The 22,089-nt window shown below is 43.4% G+C and overlaps 1 protein-coding gene and 1 long non-coding RNA gene across 2 annotated transcripts; one reads left to right on the top strand and one right to left on the bottom strand.

The window, feature by feature from the left end:
- Nucleotides 1-275: 275 nt before the first annotated feature.
- On the bottom strand, nt 276-1,529 carry vtg2 (vitellogenin 2). The gene is given in 6 exon segments (XM_042300496.1): nt 276-434; nt 490-497; nt 537-619; nt 621-693; nt 781-930; nt 1,499-1,529. Coding segments are annotated over 6 exon segments (504 nt in total).
- A 17,792-nt stretch (nt 1,530-19,321) lies between these two features.
- LOC121839929 lies at nt 19,322-20,388 on the top strand. The gene is made up of 2 exons (XR_006079240.1): nt 19,322-19,381; nt 19,613-20,388. It is a non-coding gene; the product is annotated as an uncharacterized LOC121839929 (long non-coding RNA).
- The last annotated feature ends 1,701 nt before the right edge of the window (nt 20,389-22,089 follow it).

Raw genomic sequence — 22,089 nt, 5'->3', positions numbered from 1 at the left:
AAAATGTTCTACAAACAAAATTCCACTTTGATATTATGCGGTATCATGTGTAGATCAGTGACAAAATCTAAATTTAATAAATGTTACATTCAGGCCATAACACAGAATTCGGGAGAAAGCAAAGGGGTGCGAATACTTTGAGGGCATATACTTTCTGAAGTCTTAAATTATTATGTTCCATATAGTCCCACCATTTATTTTTTATTATTTTCAGAAAACAATGGGTTTTGCAATGCTGCTTGAAATGTATTCAAATTTATATTAGGAACAGTCATTCAGAAAATTGGTGAAATAAAAGAGAACTGTGTTTGTGGCAAAGATGACAATGAGATTAAGCACTGTTCAGTGCAGCGACAAACCAAATGGTCTTCTGCAGTCTCCCTCAGGTCCACACTCTTATCATAGATGTTGCTCAGACCCATTCAAGTTGAAATCTTGAATAGGAAAGAAAATGAGGAATTAGGATTTGCAGATGTGTTCATTGACTACATCAGATACTGTTTGACATCTTCAGTAAAACAGTTTTGTAGACTTACCGGTGGGGAGGCAGTGGAAACCAATGGTGACAGGGATGGTCCTCACTGGGAGGCAGCCAGGCAGACAGCGCATCACATACTCAGTAGCATTTGGACTCCTTGCCATCAACAATCACCTGCTTCTCCAGCTTTACAGACTCGATCTTCATGCAACATTCTGGGATAGATGGGTGCAGTAATATGTTAACTAAATTAACTGACATTTGTGAAAGTGATGCAGCATAGGCAGTAGGCTAAGACTTACCAGACTTGTCACGGCAGTTTTCGGAAGGAAGCACCCAGGAATGGGCGAAGCTGACTGGGCTATTGGTCAGGCGTCCACTGGGTGTATGGTATTCCTGTCCGACTTCCCCATCAGCCTTTCCACAGATCTGTCCCTTCATCTAGTCCACAACTTGAATCTGAGTGCCAAGGATCAAACAGGGAATTAGCCAGGCTCTATTTCATGTGTTGGCCCTCCTTTATAAAACACTTCCCACTGGGAACACACTGGTTGAATCAATGTAATGTGACATGGAATCTACGTGGAAAATACTCTGGATTTCAAAAAAGTAATCAAATTGTATTTGTCACACGCGCCGAATACAACGTGTAGACCTAACCGTGAAAGCCCTTAACTCTATTTCTTGAACTGCATTATTGGTTAAGAAAATATTTACTATATAAACTAAAGTAACAAAATAAAAAGTAACAAAATTACATAACAGTGAGGCTATATACAGAGGGTACCGGTATCTATAGGTAATTTCAAATTGTGAAGTTCAAATGATTTTCTAACAAATTTTACTAAAAAAAGTTTGAATTGTGGTGTGTTCCGCCTCATTAATTCACAGATGTAGCCCATTTCACTGTTGTGGACAATTTATGTTTAAGGCTTTACTGAGCCAGACAACTTCACTTCAACAAGAGCCCCAGCACTTCTCCAGACGTTTCTCCAGATCAAGTATGAAGACATCCAAGACTTCCAATTTCCCAGTTGTTTTGAACCTTCATCAGATTGTAACTATGGTACCTCAGGGTTGCCAGCTCAGACCCCCCTACTTTCCAGGGATTTTATTTAGCGTATAAACTTGCAACCCATTTATTGATAAATCCCCCATCATAGGAATATTTCCTAATATCATATCTCCCCCCATGATACCGTCGCCGATTTCAACCTCCCATGGAGTAAAAAAAAAAATACAAATAATAATAAACCCCCCTAAATGGTTTCATCCCCATTTCTTTTATTAGGAGTAGATCAGCTTTAATATTGCAGATAGATTGTAGCTTCCTCAATGTAATCGTCTGAGTCACTTCCAATCCCCCATTCAAAAGTTCAAATACACACCCAGTCAAAAGTTTGGGTTCACTCAGAAATGTCCTTGTTTTTGTCCATTAAATAACATCAAATCGATCAGAAATACAGTGTTGACATTGTTAATGTTGTAAATTACTATTGTAGCTGGAAACGGTTGATTTTTTAATGGAATATCTACACAGGCGTACAGAGGCCCATTACCAGCAACCATCACTCCTGTGTTCCAATGGCACGTTGTGTTAGCTAAGCAAAGTTTATCATTTTAAATGGCTAATTAATCATAAGAAAACCCTTTTGCAATTATGTTAGCACAGCTGAAAACTGTTGTCCTGATTAAAGGAGCAATAAAACAGGCCTTCTTTAGACTAGTTGTGTATCTGGAGCATCAGCATTTGTGGGTTCAATTACAGGCTCAAAATGTCCCGAAACAAAGACTATTCTTGTTCTGAGAAATTAAGGCTATTCCATGCAAGACATTACCAAGTAACGGAAGATCTCTTACAACGTGGTGTACTACTCCCGTCACAGAACAGCGCAAACTGGTTCTAACATGAATAGAAAGAGTGGGAGGCCCTGGTGCACAACTGAACAAGAGGACAAGTACATTAGTGTGTCTAGTTTGAGAAACAGATGCCACACTAGTCCTCAACTGGCTGCTTCATTAAATCGTACCCGTAAAACACTGTTCGCAATGTCAACAGTGAAGACTCCGGGCTGCTGGCCTTCTAGGCATAACTTCTCTGTCCAGTGTCTGTTCTTTTGACCATCTTAATATTTTTATTGGCCAGTCTGAGCTAAGGCTTTTTCTTTGCAACTCTGCCTAGAAGGCCAGCATCCCGGAGTCTTCACTGTTGAGACTGGTGTTTTACGGGTACCATCTACTTTTGCTGATTTTCTATTAATTTATTGGAGTGAGATCATTTATTTATTTCGGGATATGTATACTGAGTATATCTCCATAACCATAAGAACATTGGTAAACTACATGGTAATGCAAAAGTAAACTTTTGTGATCCAATACGTAATATCACTTTTCATAATTTGTATAACCTCTGGATTACAACCAAATTATCTAGATCCTCTATGAGGGTCTGTAGGGATCCAAGTTGTGGATTTTAAAGAACATTAATCAGCGTACAATGACACCTTTGTTTTTAAGCCCTGCATTTCTAATCCCTTGATATTGTTGGAGCTGATTTTAATAGCCATAATAAATATGCCAATCGCAACCTTGTTTTACTCCTCTTGACAGTTTAAAACTTTGAGAAGTAGCCATTATTTACTATTTTACACATAGGGTTACTATACATAACTGTAACCCATTTGATAAGAGATTCTCCAAAATTGAAGTGATCCATGCATTTCTATATAAACTCCAGTCGTACTTATCAAAAGCCTTTTCAAAGTCAGCTATGAAAAGCATGCCTGGTGTCCCAGATTTTACATTAGTGTTCTATTGTTTCCAGTACATGCCTTATATTATCTCCAATGTATCGTCCATGTAAAAAACCTGTCTGATTATAATTAATAATTCACGACAATACCTTTTAATTCTATGCGCTATACATTTTGCATCACAACACTGTAAGAGGCCTCCAATTTTTTTAAACGGACTGGATCGTAATATTTCCCACTGGTATCCCGTTTCATTAATAATGAAATCAGACTTACTTGTTGAGTGTCTGATAATCTACCATTTAGATAGGAGTGGTTAAAACATGCTAATAACGGTCCTCTGAGTATATCTAAAAAGGTTTGGTATGCCATCCAGCCCTGGAGTTGTCCCAGACTTACAGGCTTCAATTGCATCAAGAAGTTCCTCCTCTGTAATTACTTTTTCCTCTGTAATTACTTTCACTTTCACTTTCACGAGTCTTTGTATTGCTGTTAATTGTACATTATTAATAGAAAAGAAATGCATACAATTAGCTTCAGTTAGAGGATATGGAGGAGACAAATGAAAACATATGCTTAAATTATTTTTGGTACCATTTCAATGTTGAAGATTAAAACAGATTTTGGTGGATTTTTCCCCATATTTCATCCAGTTTGCTTTAGTCATCCAGGTTTAGCTTTCGTGCTATGGTTAGGCTAAGCAGTAGGCTTGTATTTGGGGTGAAGAGCTGTGAGCTGATAACATTTTATTTGCTTCGTGATTTGTCAAAAATGGTAAACGACTCGTCAAGTCATGTGCCCCGGTTCTTGTATACACTGTAATAAGTACATACAAGATTTGTACTGTGCTGAAGTGTCCAAACTAAGTTAATATTTCAGGCAATGGGCGCAGCCATCTGACTTTGTTTATGTGCGTCTTATATTGAATGGCATTCTGGGATTAGGGAGTTCACGCTTGTCAAACAAACATGGCTGAATTTAGAGTAATGAATTTAGGTACTGTTAGCTTAGCTGACACACATCTCTTTTCTAAACAATATTACATATACTCCCTTGTGCTCACCAGAGATGTGGTACATTGTAAACAAGTCTAGCTGTTTGGCCACTAACTTGTATTTTGTTTTTTTGACAGTGCAACCTGTTATTTAGACTGGTTTATGGAATGAGTTTGGCTGTGGATGTGTTCAGTGATGATGAAATTGAGGAATAAATAAAAGTGAAGACCTTTATTTCCCAGCAGTACAAAATATTGTTTAGATGCTTTTCAGACAATGCTGTTTAGATGCGTTTGTTGCATCATATGTTCTGTTGCTACGGTTCCAATCACATACAGTATGTGAATTGATTGCCCCCCAGCTATCGTCAGAGCTCATACTGTTAGGGGACCTAAAGTGGGACATTGCCCTCAATCTCACACAAGTGATCAATGAACCTACCAGGTACAACCCCAAATCTGTAAACACGGGCACCCTCATTGATACTATCCTAACCAACCTGTCCTCCAAATACACCTCTGCTGTCTTCAACCAGGATCTCAGTGATCACTGCCTCATTGCCTGCATCCGTAATGGGTCTGCGGCCAAACGATCACTGTCACACGCTCCCGAAAACACTTCAGCGAGCAGGCCTTTCTAATCGACTTGGCCCGGGTATCCTGGAAGGATATTGACCTCATTCCGTCAGTAGATGATGCCTGGTTATTCTTTAAAAGTGCTTTCCTCACCATCTTAAATAAGCATGTCCCATTCAAAAAAATTTAGAACCAGGAACAGATATAGCCCTTGGTTCACTCCAGACCTGACTACCCTTGATCAGCACAAATATCCTGTGGCGTACTGCATTAGCATCGAATAGCTCCCGTGATATGCAACTTTTCAGGGAAGTTAGGAACCAATATACACAGACAGTTAGGAAAGAAAAGGCTAGCTTTTTCAAACAGAAATTTGCACCCTGTAGCAAACTCCAACAAGTTCTGGGACATTGTAAAGTCCATGGAGAATAAGAGCACCTCCTCCCAGCTGCCCACTGCACTGAGGCTAGGAAACTGTCACCACCGATAAATCCATGATAATTGAGAATTTCAACAAGCATTTTTCTACAGCTGGCCATTCTTTACACCTGTCTACCCCGGTCAATAGCCCTGTAGCCCCCACAGCAACTTGCCCAAGCCTCCCCCCATTTCTCCTTCACCCAAATCCAGATAGCCAATGTTCTGAAAGAGCTGCAAAATCTGGACCCCTGCAAATCAGCCAGGCAAGGCAATCTGGACCCTTTCAAATGATCCGCCACAATTGTTGCAACACCTATTACTAGCCTGTTCAACCTCTTTCATATCGTCTGAGATCCCCAAAGATTGGAAAGCTGCCGCGGTCATCCCCCTCTTCAAAGGGAGAGACACTCTAGACCCAAACTGTTACAGACCTATAGCTACCCTACCCTGCCTTTCTAAGGTCTTCGAAAACCAAGTTAACAGATCACCGACCATATCGAATCCCATCGTACCTTCTCCGATATGCAATCTGGTTTCTGAGCTGGTCATTGGTGCACCTCAGTCATGCTCAAGGTCCTAAACGATATCCTAACCGCCATCGATAAGAGACAATACTGTATTCAACCTGGCCAAGGTTTTCAACTCGGTCAATCGCCACATTCTTATCGGCAGACTCAACAGCCTTGGTTTCTCAAATGACTGCCTCACCTGGTTCACAAACTACTTCAGACAGAGTTCAGTGTGTAAAATCAGAGGGCCTGTTGTCCGGACCTCTGGCAGTCTATGGGGGTGCCACAGGGTTCAATTCTCGGGCCGACTCTTCTCTGTATACATCAATGTTGTCGCTCTTGCTGCTGGTGATTCTCTGATCCACCTCTACGCAGACGACACGATTCTGTATACTTCTGTCCCTTCTTTGGACACTGTTAGCTAACCTCCAGACGAGCTTCAATGCCATACAACTCTCCTTCCGTGGCCTCCATTTAACTGCTCTTAAATGCATGCTCAACTGATTGCTGCCCGCACCTGTCCGCCCGTCCAGCATCACCACTCTGGACGGTTCTGACTACAAATACCTGGGTGTCTGGTTAGACTGAAATCTCCTTCCAGACTCACATTAAGCATCTCCAATCCAAAATGAAATCTAGAATTGGCTTCCTATTTCGCAACAAAGCATCCTTCACTCATGCTGCCAAACGTACCCTCATAAAACTGACTATCCTACCGATCCTTGACTTCGGCAATGTCATTTACAAAATAGCCTCCAACACTCTACTCAGCAAATTGTCACCAAAGCCCCATATACTACCCACCACTGCGACCTGTATGCTCTCGTTGGCTGGCCCTCGCTTCATATTCGTCGCCAAACTCACTGGCACCAGGTCATCTATAAGTCTTCGCTAGGTAAAGCCCCACCTTAGCTCACTGGTCACAAGAGCAGCACCCACCCGTAGCAAGCGCTCCAGCAGGTATATTTCACTGGTCACCCCCAAAACCAATTCCTGCTTTGGCCACCTTTCCTTCCAGTTCTCTGCTGCTAATGATTGTAACGAATTGGGGGGGGGGGAGAAAAGAAGAAGCTGAAGTCTCATGTCTCCCTCTCTAACGTTAAGCACCAGCTGTCAGAGCAGCTCACGGATCACTGCACCTGTACATAGCCCATCTGTAAATAGCCCATCCAACTACTTCACTATTATACTTTTTTTTACTCCTTTACACCCCAGTTTCTCTACTTGCACATTCATCTTCTGTACATCACTCCAGTGTTGAATTGCTAAATTGTAATTATTTTGCCACTCTGGCCTATTTATTGCCTTACCTCCCTTACCTCATTTGCACACACTATATAGAATTTTATATTGTGATTGTTACGCACGCCTCTATGAAGAGGGAACGCAACACCCTGCTACAACTAAACTCTCTGTGAAGCGAAAAAGGTATGGACTGTAGGTGCGAGTAAAAATGACAAGCAGAATGTGGTACCGTTTACAAGGACTTTATTCCTTTACTCTGTAATATGGGGAAAAGGGGCTGGACGGAACCAAAGCAAAGAAAGTAAATCTCAAAGCCCCCCCCCCCTCTCCTATCTTACCTGCCTACCCACTACTTACCTAATTTAGCACCACCTGGTGCCCTAACCAAAATACAAGGGGTGGTCCGCCCAGGTCTTACCTAGTGTGCCTAGACAGCGAATATGCTACGGGTATATGTATGCCCGCGGGCCTCTTGCCTAAGCACTCCCTAGGTGCCTTCCCCTTCCCCCCTGGGAACAAATGAAACAGAATATTAAACAATTTCACAAACAAACTAAGAAACAAAGGACATCAAATAAGTTCTATCTGAGCAACAAACTCACAAAACATACCAACTCTCAGCAATGAACTCCCAGCAAAATCAACCTCTAGCAAAATCTCTCTAGCAAAATCTCTACAATGACCTCCCAGCAAATCTCTCTAGCAAATCTACCTCCAGCAAAATCCTCTACAAAAAAGATCTTCTGAACAGAACACTGGCTTCTATATAGCTTCTGAAGGAATGGGTAATTGGAGACAGCTGTGTCTTGACGAGGGGGCGGGGTCAGCTCTCCAATTAGCCCTGGAGTCGACCAATCAGCTGCTTGAGGGATTTCAGGAAGCCATTTCCTGAAATAAACACATGCAAATACACAAACTACACATAATAAACACATAATCTGGGGAACGTAACACGCCCACCACAAAAATTGCAAACCTAGTTTTGCAATAATAAATGCCAACGTATCCCCAGTTAGTAAACCCGTGATAGAGCGTCAGCAACCACATTCGCCGAGCCCTTCACATAAGCTATCAGAGCCCACCGCATAAGGCGGCGGTTCTGGTTGTACATTTGTTTCAAGAACACCAACGGATTATGGTCTGTGAAGACCACTACAGGCAAGGCACTGGAGCCCACATATACCTCAAAGAACTGTAAGGCAAGCAATAAAGCCAGCGTCTCTTGTTCGATTGTAGAGTACCTTGACTGACACGAGTTGAACTTACGGGAGAAGAAACTGACGGGCCGATCCACTCCGTCTTCATCTTCCTGTAAGAGAACCGCACCCACCCCCATAATACTAGCATCTACCTCCAACTTAAAAGGTTTGTCAAAGTTGGGGGCGGCAAGCACTGGGGCACTACAAAGTAGCGCTTTAGGGGACTCAAAAGCGTAGTTACAGTCCTTGGACCACTTGAATGGTACCTTGGGACTAAGCAGAGATGAAAGGGGAGCAACTACCGTCGAGAAATTCTTACAGAATGTACGATAGTACCCTACCATCCCTAGGAATCTGCGCAACTGGCGGCGAGTAGTGGGAGCAGGAAAGTCAACAATTGCTTCCACTTTGCCAGTTACTGGGCGCACTTGACCTCGTCCCACTTGTTTCCCTAAGTAAGTCACTATAGCCAAACTCACACTTGTCCAAATTGAGGGTTAAAGAAGCCTTCTCCAACCGCTGAAACACACTTTTCAAAGTGGAGAGATGATCAGACCAAGTAGACGAATGAATCACCACATCGTCAAGGTACGCAGTACAATTTGGCACATCTTCAAACACAATGTTAACTAGCCGCTGAAAAGTAGCAGGTGCATTACACATGCCAAAGGGCATCACAGTGTATTGTACAAAGTTATCTGGCGTAACAAAAGCCGATATGTCAGAAGCTCGAGAGGTCAGAGGCACCTGCCAATAACCTTTTAACAAATCTAACTTACTAACGTAAGCAGCAGAGCCTATTCTATCAATACAGTCATCTAAGCGTGGTAGAGGAAAAGAATCAGACTTTGTAACTGCATTTACGCGACGATAGTCCGTACATAAGCGGGACGTACCGTCAGGCTTAGGAACAAGAATACATGGAGAACTCCAGGAGCTGTTACTGGGTTTTGCCATGTCATTCTGTAATAAATAAGCTACCTCACTTTTCATTACCTCTCTTTTCTTAGCATTAACCCAGTACGGATGCTGACGTATAGGAACAGCGTTCCCCACATCCACGTCATGTGCCAAGATGGATGTGCGACTTGGAATGTCCTGAAACACACTGAGAAAACTGTTTATCAATAGGATAAGATCCTTAGTTTGATCATTATCCAAATGTTCCATTTGAGAGGGTAACTTCTTCAGCATCTCTGAATCACATAGGCGTTCACCTTGCTGTAATGTATGGCGTAACTCCAACCCGTCCTCCTTATCCTCATCTAGGTCCCAGCCAGGCTTCAGCACCACCGCAGCCCCACTGGAGACGGCGGGCTGGACCGGCTTACCTGAGGAGCTGTCGGGAGAATCACGCACATAATATGTTTTCAGCATGTTAACATGACACACACGGGAAGAACGCCTTCGATCTGGTGTCTTTATCACATAATTGGTGTCATTGAGTTTCTTTTCCACCAGATATGGTCCAGAAAAACGTGCTGACAGATGAGCCAGGGATTGGCAACAAAACTAAAACTTGATCCCCTGGTGCAAATGAACGGCCAACAGCCTTTTTGTCATAATGCAACTTCATGCGTTTTTGAGACGAGGAGAGAGACTTTTGGGCTAACGCACATGCGGCGTGCAGTCTCTCCCGCATCTTACTGACATAATCCAACACATTTTTAGGGGCGCTACTGGGTGTAGGAGATAAGATATGCTCCTTCAAAACTTTCAGCGGACCCCGTGGGGTGTGTCCAAACACAAGGTCAGCAGGGCTGAACCCTAAGGACTCTTGTATCGTTTCCCTTATAGCAAATAGGACAAAGGGCACCCCCTCATCCCAATCAGTACTGGTATCCATACAACACTTGCGTAGCATTGCCTTCAGTGTCTGGTGCCAGCGTTCTAGAGCCCCTTGACTCTCTGGATGATACGGACTGGAGACCTGATGGGAAATACACAATGTCTTTAACACATTTGAAAACAGTTTAGACATGAAGTTGGATCCCTGATCAGTTTGGATTACTTTAGGGAGTCCAAACGTAGAGAAGAACTTCACCAGTGCCTTCACCACAGTCTTAGCCGTTATAGTACGGAGAGGAATAGCCTCTGGGTATCGAGTAGCACTGCACATTATTGTTAGTAGGAACTGGTTACCTGACCTGGTTTTCGGCAATGGACCTACACAATCAATTATCACTCTTTCAAACGGTTCCCCCACCACAGGAATCGGGCAGAGCGGCGCTCGAGGAACTGTTTGATTCACTTTCCCAGTGAGTTGACATATGTGACATGTTTTACAAAATTGGACCACGTCAGACTTCAAACCTGGCCAGAAGAAATGACGAAGGACCCGGTTATAAGTCTTTGTGATCCCCAAGTGTCCAGACCACGCCTGGTCATGGGCGAGTGACAGCACCTGCTGTCGGAACGGTGTAGGAACAACCACTTGACACACTTCACTCCAGTCATTAATGGTGTCATGAGATGCCCATTTACGCATCAAAACTCCTGCTTCCATAAAGTAGGCAGTCTCTCTAGTTTTAGCTTCCTCAATGGAAATTACCGAAGCAAAACACTTGCGAAGACTGGTGTCTTCTTTTGACATTCAATCACCTTCTCAGGGGTGACAGACAAAAGAATGTCATGTAATTGGGGCGCGATTTCGTTTTCCCCTGCCTTAGTTTTTACGGGGTAAAAACTGTCGGCAATGCAGAAGGAATACTCAGTGCATTGTCTTCTACCTCAACATTCTCAAAAATAGAACTAGCCAAATCCACCACATCTCCTAGCTTGCGAGATTGTGCCCTCGTTAACACACAAGCAGGAAAAACATGTGGAAATGCTTGAACCAATTTCTCATCTGTAGGTCTGATTTCTGGGTTGTCTACTACCTCTAACACAGGAGTGACATTACCACCAGCAATATCATTCCCTAGTAGCAATTTTACTCCTGATACTGGCAGTGTAGACACTACACCAACACGGAAACATCCTGATACCAAGTCTGACACTAAGTGGACCCAGTGTAATGGTACAGGTACGGTTTTTGTCTCTATCCCCTGTAATATGACATGTGAGCCACAATACGTTTCAGGAGACCAGGGTAAAGCATCAGTAATGATGACTGACTGCGCCGCCCCGGTGTCTCGTAGGATTTGGATAGGCTTTTGATCAGCTTGTTCTCCTGTTAAGGAAACACAACCGGCAGAGATAAACGGAGCATAGACAGGATCCGGTTTCTCAAATGCTGAATCAACAACTCGATCCAATGGAAGAGCCAAAGACTTGACTAAACCCACACCTTTCATTTTTGGGGACGGTGACAGGGACTGTTTCGGTTTATTTTTCAAAACTGGGTAGTCCGCAATCACGTGACCCTTTTGGTGACAGTAATAACATTCACGGATTTCTTGAAAAGGCTTAGGGTTGTTAGAGGAAAAGCGACCTGAACGAGGAACTGATGACGTAATCGTCCGGCCTTCAAAACGTGGTGCACCAAAGACAGTCTTGTGTGTCAAAGCGTACTCATCTGCCAACACTGCTGCTTGGGCCAATGTCACCACTTTCTGTTCATTTAAATGAACTACAAGTCTATCTGGGAGGTTGCTTTTAAAGTCCTCCAACAGCATCAACTCCCGAATATCAGCAAAGGTGTTAGCTTTGCTGGCTGAACACCAACGACTAAAGAGACTCTTTGTCCCTAGCAAATTCAACAAATGTACGGTGAGACGTTTTTTTGTGGTTCCTGAAGCGCTGCCTATAAGCTTCAGGCACCAACTCATAAGCCCGCAACACGGTAGTTTTAACTGTATCGTAATGTAAACTGTCTTCCAGGGAGAGAGCAGCTACTACTTCCTGGGCTTTCCCAGACAATTTACATTGTAACAGAAGCGGCCAAACCTCGAGTGGCCAATGCAGCGCAGCGGCCACACGCTCAAACGCAGAGAAATAATAATCAACTTCCGACTCTCGGAATGGAGGGACTAAAGCTATGTTTTTACTCACATCGAAGTGGGTTGGATGATGAGCAGCTTGTGGAGTCGCACTGGAGCCAGCCTCTAGCTCCAGTTGTCGGATCCTCACCTCCTTGTCAGCTTCTATTTTCCTAATTTCAAGTTCAAAATTCATCTGTCTCTCTTTATCTTTTTGCTCCATTTCTAACCGAGCCAGCCTCACCTTCAGCCTAGCAGTCCCATCTGAACGACCCGAAGCAGAAGATAAAGGATCGAATCGGGGCAATGTAAAAGGGGTACGAGGAACCCCTTCCTCCGCCCTGTCCTCCGACTTGGCATCAGAAGGTCTACCCGTCTCCTCTCCTTGCAATGAGAGAATCTGTTCTCTCACTAAACCCTCCCTGACTAGCACCAACAGCTCAGCCTTTATGGATTTGTATTCCCTGAGAAAGCCCTAATGGTCAGCTATAGCTACAAGGTCTACTTTACGAAACCTCAACAAACAATCAATAGAGGGCGCTTCAAAAAACTTGGAGATGGCTGAGGCAGCCATCTTTTACAATGCAGTCTCCTGAACACACTAACTAAACAAGTCATCCAAACTCACAACCTACCATCACACCTCGATCACTAACCACAGAGAGAGCTCAGAGCAGCAGGGTCTGGTGGGTTTAATGGAAAGATCCCGGATGAGCCCCCATTATGTTACGCATGCCTCTATGAAGAGGGAACGCAACACCCTGCTACAACTAAACTCTCTGTGAAGCGAAAAAGGTATGGACTGTAGGTGCGAGTAAAAATGACAAGCAGAATGTGGTACCGTTTACAAGGACTTTATTCCTTTACTCAGTAATATGGGGAAAAGGGGCTGGACGGAACCAAAGCAAAGAAAGTAAATCTCAAAGCCCCCCCCCTCTCCTATCTTACCTGCCTACCCACTACTTACCTAATTTAGCACCACCTGGTGCCCTAACCAAAATACAAGGGGTGGTCCGCCCAGGTCTTACCTAGTGTGCCTAGACAGCGAATATGCTACGGGTATATGTATGCCCGCGGGCCTCTTGCCTAAGCACTCCCTAGGTGCCTTCCCCTTCCCCCCTGGGAACAAATGAAACAGAATATTAAACAATTTCACAAACAAACTAAGAAACAAAGGACATCAAATAAGTTCTATCTGAGCAACAAACTCACAAAACATACCAACTCTCAGCAATGAACTCCCAGCAAAATCAACCTCTAGCAAGATCTCTAGCAAAATCTCTACAATGACCTCCCAGCAAATCTCTCTAGCAAATCTACCTACAGCAAAATCCTCTACAAAAAAGATCTTCTGAACAGAACATTGGCTTTTATATAGCTTCTGAAGGAATGGGTAATTTATTTTACCTTTATTTTACTAGGCAAGTCAGTTAAGAACAAATTCTTATTTTCAATGACGGCCTAGGAACAGTGGGTTAACTGCCTGTTCAGGGGCAGAACGACAGATTTGTACCTTGTCAGCTCTGGGATTCGAACTTGCAACCTTTCAGTTACTAGTCCAACGCTCTAACCACTAGGCTACCCTGCCACCCCAAATTGGAGACAGCTGTGTCTTGACGAGGGGGCGGGGTCAGCTCTCCAATTAGCCCTGGAGTCGACCAATCAGCTGCTTGAGGGATTTCAGGAAGCCATTTCCTGAAATAAACACATGCAAATACACAAACTACAACACATAATCTGGGGAACGTAACAGTGATATTGACTGTGTTGTTTGTGTCGCACTGCTTTGCTTTATTTTTGCCAGGTCGCCAAGATAAAATGTGAAATAAAAGAAAATGTAAAAAATAAAAAATAAACATAAGCAAGCGTCAGTCAGTGTTCCATGCTTCAAGTCTTCCTCATTAGCTCAAACTCACATTTAGCTAGATTTTCAGAGCTGGTTGGTTTTCTTAATACAGTAAATATACACTGCTATCTTTCTTTTCACTCTGCCATTCTCTCTCTCTCTCCAACTCTCTAATCCACTCTCACTTTATTCCTCTTTCAACTTCTACCTTTCACTTTCTCCCTCTCTCCCTGTCTAGCTAAGACACCTAGCTAAGGGAAGCTGGACATAATTGCTTACACCTATCCATTTGATTATTGAGGGTCAACTTATACACTGAGTATACCAAACATTAGCAACACATTCCTAATATTAAGTTGCCCTCAGAACAGCCTCAATTCGTCAGGGCTTGGACTCTACAAGGTGTCGAAAGCGTTCGACAGGGATGCTAGCACATGTTGACTCCAATGCTTCAAACCGTTGAGTCAAGTTGGCTAGATGTCCTGTGGGTGGTGGACTATTCTTGAGACACACGGCTGTTGAGCATGAAAATCCCAGCAGCGTTGCAGTTCTTGACACCAACAAGTGCGCCTGGCACCTACTACCATACCCTGTTCAAACTGTTCTAATTTTCGTAGTAAATAACTCACGGACACTAGAGAAGCTTAACCAAGTTTAATTCTTCCCAAAGGGTTGATACATCTGTAATTCAGAGGAACGACATGTCACAAACACTGATATTTATCCCTTTCTCCTAGGCTGAGTCTTCTCCTCCACATCTGAACAGCCAATGCATCGCTGTTATTCGACAGAACCTGTGATATCGGTTCTTCCTCACATCATCTAACCTGGACCTCTACCCCAAAGTGCTCACTCCTTCCCAACTCAAGGCTGTCATGGTGATTGGTACCAGACTGTCTCTTCTCTCAGAGGATCCCTGATGGCTAACAATAACATATCCTGACATAATGTAAACGTTATACATTCCCCCCCCTCTCCCTCAGTGACATTGTTAGGGTCTAAGATCTCCACCCGTCTCCCCTTATCAATGTCTGCCACATGTAAATCGCTTTCCTACACTCAACACATTCCAAGCTTAGTTGCACAGACTACATACCGTCCTCCTATAACCCTTAATTAACTTCTGGTGTAGACCCTCTAAACATTAGCACTCCATTGACATGAATAAGTACATTTCACATTGAATGGCACACATACACAATCCATGTCTCAATTGTCTGAAAGCTTACTAATATTTTTTTAACCTGTCTCCTCCCCTTCATCTACTCTGATTGAAGTAGATTTAACGAGTGACCTCAGTAAGGGATCATATACTTCACCTGGATTCACATGGTCAGACTGTCATGTAAAGTGCAGATGTTCTTAATGTTTGTATTCTCAGTGTACAGTAAAAACAGCATTATTTGTATTTATTAGGGATCCCCACTCTTCCTGGGGCACAATATATTGAAGCACTTACATTATGTGTCACGGCTTTCGTCGGAAGAAGAAGAGTTATTGGACCAAAATGCAGCGGGGTACGTGTTCATCTTTATTAGCTTAACTGACTGAACACTGAATACAAAAAAAGAATATCCGAAACAGTTCTGCAAGGTTTAACCAACACTAAACAGAAAATAACCACCCACAACTAACAGTGGGAAAACAGCCTACTTAAGTGTGGTTCTCAATCAGAGACAACGAAAGACAGCTGTCCCTGATTGAGAACCATACCTGGCCAAAACATAGAAATACACAACCTAGACATAAAAACATAGAATGCCCACCCACATCACACCCTGACCAAACAAAAAATAGAAACACACAAAGCAATCGACGGTCAGGGCGTGACAATATGACATTAAATCAAAAGATTAAACAGCACATCATACAACATTATTACACTACTACATACGTATATACAATACAAAATGTTTGATACCACTATTCAACAATATCACAATGCATGCGTATGTCTGTACCTTTGTGTGTGTCTCTTCACAGTCCCCGTTGTTCCATAAGGTGTATTTTTACCTGTTTTTTTTATCTGATTCTACTGCTGCATCAGTTACTTGATGTGGAATAGAGTTCCATGTAGTCATGGCTCTATGTGTCACGACTTCCGCCGAAGTCGGTTCCTCTCCATGTTCGGGCGGCGTTCGGCGGTCAACGTCACCGGTTTTCTAGCCATTGCAGATCAACCTTTAATTTTTCCATTTGTCTTGTCTTGTTTTCCATCACACCTGGTTTCAATTCCCTCAGTATTAGACGTGTATATAACCCTCTGTCCCCCCCCATGTCTGTGTGTGGAATTGTTTGTTGTTTCATGTATGTGCAGGCTAGACTGGTTTGCGCTGGGTTATGTCAACCCATATTGTGTTTAGTGTTCTTAGTGCCTTGCGTTTTGTTAGCCGAAAATAAAAGGCTCCTTTGGCTACCCAACTTCTGCTCTCCTGCGCCTGACTCCCTTGTAGCCAGTTACGCATACCTAACAGAATTCCACACCTAACCATGGAGTCAGCAGGAGCAGGTACCCCGGTTATAGGAGTCGAGGAGTGCGTCAGAGAACACGCGGCGATGCTACAACATCTCGGCGTCGCAATGGACCACGTCGTTCAGACGCCTCCACCAGCACAACAGGGGTTACCACAACTCGTCCCTCCTGGATCCAGTCCCAGTGGGACGCGTCTCGCCCTTCCCAGGGAGTATGATGGGACGGCGGCACGGTGCCAGGGTTTCCTGCTACAGCTGGACTTATACCTGGGCACCGTTTACCCGGCTCCATCGGGAAGTGAGAGGGTGTCCGCCCTCGGCTCGTGCCTCTCGGGGAGAGCTCTGGAGTGGGTTAACGCCATGTGGGGAGAAGAAGATGTGGCGTTGGGCCACTTCGAGGAGTGAACGTCTCTTCCACCTGAGGCAGGGGACGAGGAGCATCCAGGAGTTCGCCCTGGAATGTCTGGTCGCAGGAGCGGGATGGAATGACAGGGCCCAAATCGACCACTACCGCTGCAGCCTGCGCGAGGATGTCCATCGGGAGTTGGCCTGCAGGGATACCACCCTCACCTTCGACCAGCTGGTGGACCTGTCCATTCGGTTGGCTAACCTGCTGGCCACCCGCGGACGTCCAGAGAGGGCTCTGTCGATTCCCCCTCCCAGCACCACTGCCCTGTAGAGCTGGGAGGTGCTGGGCTCAGGGAGGCCGGAGGAGGGGCTTTCACGTGTACCATCTGTGACCGCAGAGGTCACACTGCTGGTCGGTGCCAGGTTGGTTCCTTTAGGAGTCGAGGCAGCAGACAGGGCACTCTGGCGTCGCCCCAGGTGAGCCTGCACCACTCTCATCCAGAGCCCTCTGTTGTACACCTGTTTGTGCATGTTTACTTTCCTGAGTTTTCCCCGCATTCCCAGCATAAGGCGCTTGTCGATTCAGGTGCAGCTGGGAATTTTATCGACAGAGCATTCGCCCATAGGTTAGGGATCCCTATTGTTCCAGTGGTTAGGCCTTTCCCAGTTCACGCTCTGGACAGTCGACCACTAGGGTCCGGGTTGATTAGTGAGGCTACCATTCCCCTGGGCATGGTGACGCAGGGGGGTCATGAGGAGAGAATCAGTCTCTTCCTCATTGTCTCTCCTGCATTTCCCGTGGTACTAGGCCTTCCCTGGTTAGCTCGTCATGACCCCACCATTTCATGGCAACAGAGGGCTCTCAACGGGGTGGTCGCGAGATTGCTCAGGGAGGTGTTTAGGGGTTTCCGTTGGTGCTACTACGGTGGAAAGTCCAGACCAGGTCTCCACAATGCGCATTCCCCCCAAATATGCCGATTTGGCTCTCACCTTCTCCAAGAAGAAGGTGAGAGCCACCCCATCGACGGGGGGATTGTGCGATAAATCTCCTGGTAGACGCCGCACTTCCCAGGAGTCACATGTATCCCCTGTATCCCCTGTCACAGGCGGAGACGGCGGCTATGGAAACATATGTCTCCGAATCCCTGCATCAGGGGTACATTCGGTCCTCCACTCGGTCCTCCACTTAACTCCTCAAGTTTCTTTTTTGTGAAGAAGAAGGAGAGAGGTCTGCGCCCGTGTATTGAATACCGAGGCCTACTAGAAAGTGTGTGCCCTCAGGCCTGGAGGGAAGCTAAAGTCATTCCGCTACCCAAGAAAAGTAAAGCCCCCTTTACTGTCTCAAATAGGCGACCAATCAGCCTGGTACTGACCCTTAATGAACTTCTGAAAAAAAGGATGTTTGATACAATGCTATTTCATAGTTAACAAATTGACAAGACTTTCAGCACGCATAGAAAGGACACTCAACAAGCACAGCACTTACACAAATGACTGATGATCGGCTGAGAGAAATTGATGATAATTGTGGGGGCTGTCTTGTTAGACTTGCTCTGCATTCTTAATAACACTATCAACAAGGCAGTTCCTACAGGCCCTGGTTTTGTCGCACCTGGAATACCTGTCAGTAGTGTGGTCAGGTGCCACAAAGGGGGACTTGGGAAAATTGCAGTTGGCTCAGTACAGGGCAGCACAGCTGGCCCTTGAAAGTACACAGAGAACTAACATTAATGACATGGATGTCAATCTCTCATGGCTCAAAGTGGAAGAGAGATTGACATCATCACTATTTGTTTTCGTAAGAGGTGTTGAAAAGCTGAAGGTACCGAGCTGTCTGTTTAAAATACTTGCACACAGCTCAGACACCCATCCATACCCCACAAGACATGCCACCAGAGGTCTATTTACAGTCCCCAAGTCCAGTACAGACTATGAGAGGTGCACAGTACTACATAGATCCATGACTACATCAGGTAACTGATGCATGCAGTAGAATCAGATTTAAAAAGCAGGTAAAAAATACACCTTATGGAACAGCGGGGAGTGTGAAGTAACACAAACATAGGCACAGACACATGCATACACACACATTATAACATATGCACTATACACACACATACACATGGATTTTGTGTTGTAGATATGTGGTAGTTTAGTGTGGGCCTGAGGGCAATTACTTAGTGTGATGCGAATTATGTAATGAATGTATTGTAATGTTTTAAAAAATGTATAACTGCCTTAATTCTACTTGACCCCAGGAAGAGGTTAATCAGTTGTAAATTCGGCAGAAAAAGAAAAGTCCCTTTTTCATGACCCTGTCTTTCAAAGATAATTCGTAAAATCGAAATAACTTCACAGATCTTCATTGTAAAGGGTTTAACCTATTTAATCCCATCAGTCACAATAGTGACCGTAAAAAGACGTTTCAAGTTATGAGGCTCTAAAATTTTTACTGAATGATGTATCAATGCAAATTCCAGCAAATATTGAAATAATAAAGGCTCTAAATGAAATATGTGCAGTGTCACGTGTTTATTGTAAATTGTCACATGACCAGAGCTGTTTACTTCCTGGTTGCACCATGAGAAGACGCTGGCTGCATCAAAGCTCCCAAACAAAAGGTTAGTAAAGTATGTTAACATTCAGATAGGACAAAGATCTTTGGTACACATCATCTCTAAGGTGTCTAGTATTGATTTATGCATTTGCAATTACTCAACTGTGTTCAGTGTGGTCATAGAATGAGTAAACATGTTGACGGCAACAATAGTGACCGGTGGGATAACACAGTGCATCTAGGTATACACATACTTCTTGTTTTACCAAACTTTCTACTCTGTTCTTTCTTTTAGTTTCACTTTGTGTCAAGTTCTGGATATGTTGGATCTAGGTGACTGCTCAGACAAGGCTAGCAACATTGCAGTTATCCCTCAGAGATTGTGATAGCGATGGGTCAGATATGGACTATGAGGGGGAGACAGGCCATTTGCCAGCAAGGCTGTTGAATGTATATGCTGAACCTATGCAAACTGATCATGACAGGAAAAACGTTATCAGTGATGATGACGAACCCCTCACCACCCCACACTCTCCTCCCTGAGACTGGGTTGGGTCATGGGCCCAGTGTCGTTCTTGGTGTTGCAGAGCAATCTCAGGTGCCTCAAAGTTGCAAGTTCCTTCATGACAACTGTTGGAGGAAATTATAGTTGAAATGATTAATTATGTATACATTTATTTAAGAACCATTTTTCTTAATACTATTATGTTATGGTATGAAATGTATGGGTTCTTGGTTAAGCTGTTACTGAAAATGTAAGTAGAACGAATTAATTGTCTGTACCTTGTGGGTTTAAGGGAGAAAGGAGGGCATATATATTTTCTGACAGATAAGAATGGTCTTTGATGTTCCATTAGTGGAGGAGGAAATGTCTTTTAGACAGATTGGAATGTTTGTTTTATGAGGGGAGTAGAAGAAGATCTCCAGACCTGAAGACACTGCACTATTGTGGGGATCGGAGAGAGTGTGTGAAACTGATGACGTCATTTTATGTTCTCTCTTTAAAATCAAATGCTCTTTGTATTTTGGGTCAGTACTCACTTGAATTAAACGCTATTACCTGACTTTTAAGACTGGTCTCGATCTATTTCATGCATAATTAATAAATGTACAACTTATTAATGAAATAGAGAGAGTGCAAATTTGGTTTTGGCTACAAAACATATAGGAATTTAGAATTCCTCTAACAACAACCTCTTCACTTCGCTTGCACTCCTCAATGAAAAGACAAAAAGAGGATGCGGGAGCTCTGGAACGATGAGGCAAAATCGTCTGTTTGATGTCCCATTCAAGCCACAGAAGGACTTCATGAAGTTAACCCGGGAACCTCTGAGTTTCTGACCCAAGGAGACAAGTTGCTGGTCCGTTAGAAAGACAATAATATTGTCACAGTGGCAACAAACATAGTGAGACCTCTGTCAAGAGATGGAACAAGGAGCGACGTGCCTTTTGACAAAGTCCCACAACCAAAATGCATCAACCGATACAATGAGCACATGGGTGGTGTTGAACTTAACAACCTACAGGTTTCAAGATACCATATCTCCATCAGGTCTAAGAAGTGGTCGTGGCCCATCTTTGCAAGGTCTCTCAACAGTGCACTCGTAAACAGCCATTTATTTTACAGAGATGTTATGGGAGGGACCATCAACCTGCTCACCTTCTCATGGATAGTGCCACAGTCTCTTCTGCAAAAGTTTGGCACGAATCCACTGAGCCACAGAACGAGATCTCTACTGGCTGCTACTGTTGAAGATCAGGCAAGATATGACAAAGCTTCTCACTGGCCAATCAAAACGATGCACCGGTTCCATAGATGTCGTCATTGTGACAAATGCATATGAGAAATGCGAAGCGCCACTGCACATTGAGTGCTTCAAGATATATCACGGACAGTAGAAAAAGAGATAAGAGTGAATGAAAAAGGGCTGAAAAAGCCAATAAAAGAAAAATCGAAAAGTCAATAAAGGGTGAGGAGAAGCAGTACAACGGACTCTAGGAAGAAAATAAAAGTCGACGAAAAAGGGAAAAAGACTATCAAAATGACTGAAATGTTTCTGGAAAAGAGGATCAATTGATTCAAGACATACTGTATCTGACTGATTGTAGTTCAAAATAGTGATTCACAAACTAATCGTGCACTTGGTTCTGAGGCCTACCTCTATAATATGTGTATAATATATATATATATATATATATATATATATATATATATATATATATATATATATATATATATATATATATATATATATATATATATATATATATATATATATATATATATATATAGCCCTCTACTTGAATGCATGTTCTACAGGCTACCTCTATCCTAAATGTTACCTTTATGTTCAATGTGAATGAATGACACGGCTGCTATACAGTTGTTAGTGAATGTTGCACTAAAATGTCACAATGACAATGTTACAATGAATATTGCACTAAAGTACAAGATCAAATGTTACAATAAAGTTACAATATTAGTGTTTCAATACATGTTGCACTAAAGTTACAGTGTTACAATGTATGTTACAATAAAGTAACAACATTGAAATATGTTGATGGTAGTTGTTTTTTTGTTTTTTATCTCGGTATTCATATCGATGTTGTATAAGGGTTTTTGATATGTAAAATAGTCACACTAGAATGTGATGGGGCATTCTAGTAGCAATGCTGCGGACTGCCAGCGACAGAATGTGTTAATAACTGGGCTGGGATATATAAGAATGTTCATGACTGCATAGGAGAAATATGTTAATTCCACAATTGTGA

Source organism: Oncorhynchus tshawytscha, linkage group LG18 (genome assembly GCF_018296145.1).
Source record: "Oncorhynchus tshawytscha isolate Ot180627B linkage group LG18, Otsh_v2.0, whole genome shotgun sequence".
In the NCBI taxonomy this organism is placed as follows: domain Eukaryota; kingdom Metazoa; phylum Chordata; class Actinopteri; order Salmoniformes; family Salmonidae; genus Oncorhynchus; species Oncorhynchus tshawytscha.
Note: the sequence above shows the minus strand (reverse complement) of the source record. Positions and strands in the feature narration are given on the sequence as shown.